Source organism: Pongo abelii, chromosome X (assembly GCF_028885655.2).
Source record: "Pongo abelii isolate AG06213 chromosome X, NHGRI_mPonAbe1-v2.0_pri, whole genome shotgun sequence".
NCBI classification, from domain to species: Eukaryota; Metazoa; Chordata; class Mammalia; order Primates; family Hominidae; genus Pongo; species Pongo abelii.
Genome location: NC_072008.2, coordinates 147,270,729 through 147,273,303, shown reverse-complemented (window position 1 = coordinate 147,273,303; position 2,575 = coordinate 147,270,729). Strand labels below are relative to the sequence as shown.

Here is a 2,575-nt window from a genome sequence, read left to right as displayed (position 1 = left end):
GGGGGAGGGGGAGAGGGAGAGGGAGAGGGAGAGGAGAATCCTCGAGATAAAATTTTAAGAAGAAAATTTTCTTTAGGAATCAGTCCTCCCCCAGGCCTTATTTACAATGTCTGGCTTACTGTCAACCTGTGGGTCTGTCCACCAACCCTACAGGACCTCATATCCCTCCCTTCTCAAATGCCTACCTCTTCCCTTCCCTTCCCGCCCACCGTCAGAAAACAGGCAGAGATAGACACAGCCATCAGCTTCTCAAACTTCATTTTATTATTATCATAGCCGTTGGGGGTGAGGATTTGTCCAATTTCTCCATGTTTCACCACCGCTCCCCAGCTGCTCACGATCCTTCAGATTGTTATGGATCTTCTGCCTGCACTGATGGGTCTTCTTACTCCTTGGCAGGTGTTTCCACATCCACCTCCATTGTCTCCTCGTATAGCTGCACTGGATTGATTGCATTCTCTTGGTGGTTCTCCAGATGAGGTGAATATATTTTCTTAATGTTCTGGTAGCGAACCCTTATTCTCATTTTTTTAAGAACCAGTTGGGGGGCTGAGTCCCTCTCTGGTTGGGGGGCTGAGTTCCCCTGTGGTTGGGGGGCTGAGTTCCCTTGTTCTGTCTGCTGAGTCTGCAAAGAAAACAGGGAGAGGCCAGGAGGACGTTATTTTGGGTGAACAGGATAGAGACTGGACAGCAAGGGGGGCTTCCTGAGAAGTAGGAATGCAGGTTGAGGAAGGGGTTTGATCCAGAGAAGAACAAGGTTGAATCACAGAGTAGGGATCTCTGGGGAAGAAGAAGAGGAGCCATGGGTAGGGTTATCTGTTAGTCCAAACTGCACCATTTTGTAAGTTCTTTGCTCTTTTGCAGACCTTGGTCAAAGTGAAACATCTCACGGGTGTTCAGGCCATTAGAAACATCCTGCCTAACCACCTGTCCACAAGGCGGACAAAGGCCCAAATAAAGAAACATCCCTATCATATCTTGCTTGGCAAAGTTCTAAGGAACACCACAAGGATATTCCACCAGAAAAAGGGGCAAACCACCTGATCATAAGAACATCTTATCAATATCCTGCCGGGCAGCAAGCCATACTGCCCAGGCCCCTCCCACCCATACCTATAAGCACCCCAGCCTGTAAGCGGCAGTGGGCCCTGGCATTAAGCGGGTCCCCCACTTCCACAATTGTCTGCAATATTCCTGTGCTGCTGTTTGAGCCGCCCCCGCTGTGTGTGTGTGTCTTTCACCCTCGCCTTCGCTTCAAAACCTAACAATCTTACTTCCTCATATTCGTATTTGGTGTCACAGGGGCTCTTCCTCTTCTCCCCACTGGTGCTGGGATGTTCGTCATCCATAGTATATACTTTGTGTCTAGAGTAGGCTTTTGTAGCTTTTGAATCTTCCCAGTGAGATGGCCCAAAGCCCTTGCACTTCCTATATATACCTTCCTGGTGACAAGGCAAAGCCACACCCTTGAGCTTTGTTTGGTCATACAGGCAGTGTCCCAGCCAATGGCAGCCCTAGGGTGGCTTCGACATCACAAGGCACCACTGCTGACCACTCCCTGGCCTTGCGGGTGAGGGGTGACGGGGTGTAGAGCAAACCAAATGCTGTTGTTGTTTCAGCATCCCCTGAAGATGCATCCCAAAGCGATCTGCTGCCGCTCCTCATTTCTCCATGTTTAATGTTCATGGTTCACATGGAAGTCAGAGGATGATTCCTTCAAGCCCTTCCCCACAGCCATTCCTATTAAGTGATTCGTTCTTTTGTCTTCCAGCCCTCACCACGACTTAGTATTTTCGATGTCTCACCTCAAATCCCCCAAGCTAGTGTGGCTATATTTATTTATTGGCGGAGATGTGAATTATCCCATTTCCCTCCTACAGTTCCTTTACATGCACCTTGAAGACCATTTACTTTTGGGCTACTGCCAGGCAAATTTCAACCCATGTTCTTTTACCCAATGTCCATGTAGTTCTTTTAAGTTTCCTATTTCCAGTCTGAAATAATGGCCTTCAGTCTGTCAAAACTTTAGTGAATAAACATTCTTTCCCGTGTATCCTAGTCTTGTTTCAAATCAGGGGAGTATGTTTTTTTTCTTTTTTTGAAATGGAGTTTCACTCTTGTTGCCCAGCCTGGAGTGCAACGGCATGATCTCAGCTCACTGCAACCTCTGCCTCCTGGGTTTAAGTGATTCTCTGGCTCAGCCTCCTGAGTAGCTGGGATTACAGGCGTGTGCCACCGTGCCCGGCTAATTTTTGTATTTTTAGGAGAGACGGGGTTTCACCGTCTTGGCCAAACTGGTCTTGAACTCCTGACCTCGTGATCCACCCGCCTTGGCCTCCAAAGTGCTGGGATTACAGGTGTGAGCCACCACACCCAGCCAGGGCGGCCATTATTAAAACCACCATTGACAAGGAAATTTTGGTTACTTCTGTAGCATACAACAATTTAACATAAAATTTATAATTAATAACATACACAAGTTATTTCAGAATTATAAGTTTCCCACAATTTTGGAGCACATATCAATAACATTTCTATAAATACAGCCCAAAGAAAGTCAAACACCATTTTATAT

The 2,575-nt window shown here is 47.1% G+C and overlaps 1 protein-coding gene across 1 annotated transcript; it reads right to left on the bottom strand.

Annotated features, from left to right (window-relative positions):
- Nucleotides 1-241: 241 nt before the first annotated feature.
- LOC129053084 (sperm protein associated with the nucleus on the X chromosome N1-like) lies at nucleotides 242-1,504 on the bottom strand. The gene is made up of 2 exons (XM_054545153.1): nucleotides 1,275-1,504; nucleotides 242-625 (listed from the first exon to the last, which is right to left on the bottom strand). Exons 1-2 carry the CDS (start codon nucleotides 1,347-1,349, stop codon nucleotides 386-388), a joined length of 315 nt encoding a protein of 104 aa, XP_054401128.1. The 5' UTR covers nucleotides 1,350-1,504; the 3' UTR covers nucleotides 242-385.
- Between the last annotated feature and the right edge of the window lie 1,071 nt (nucleotides 1,505-2,575).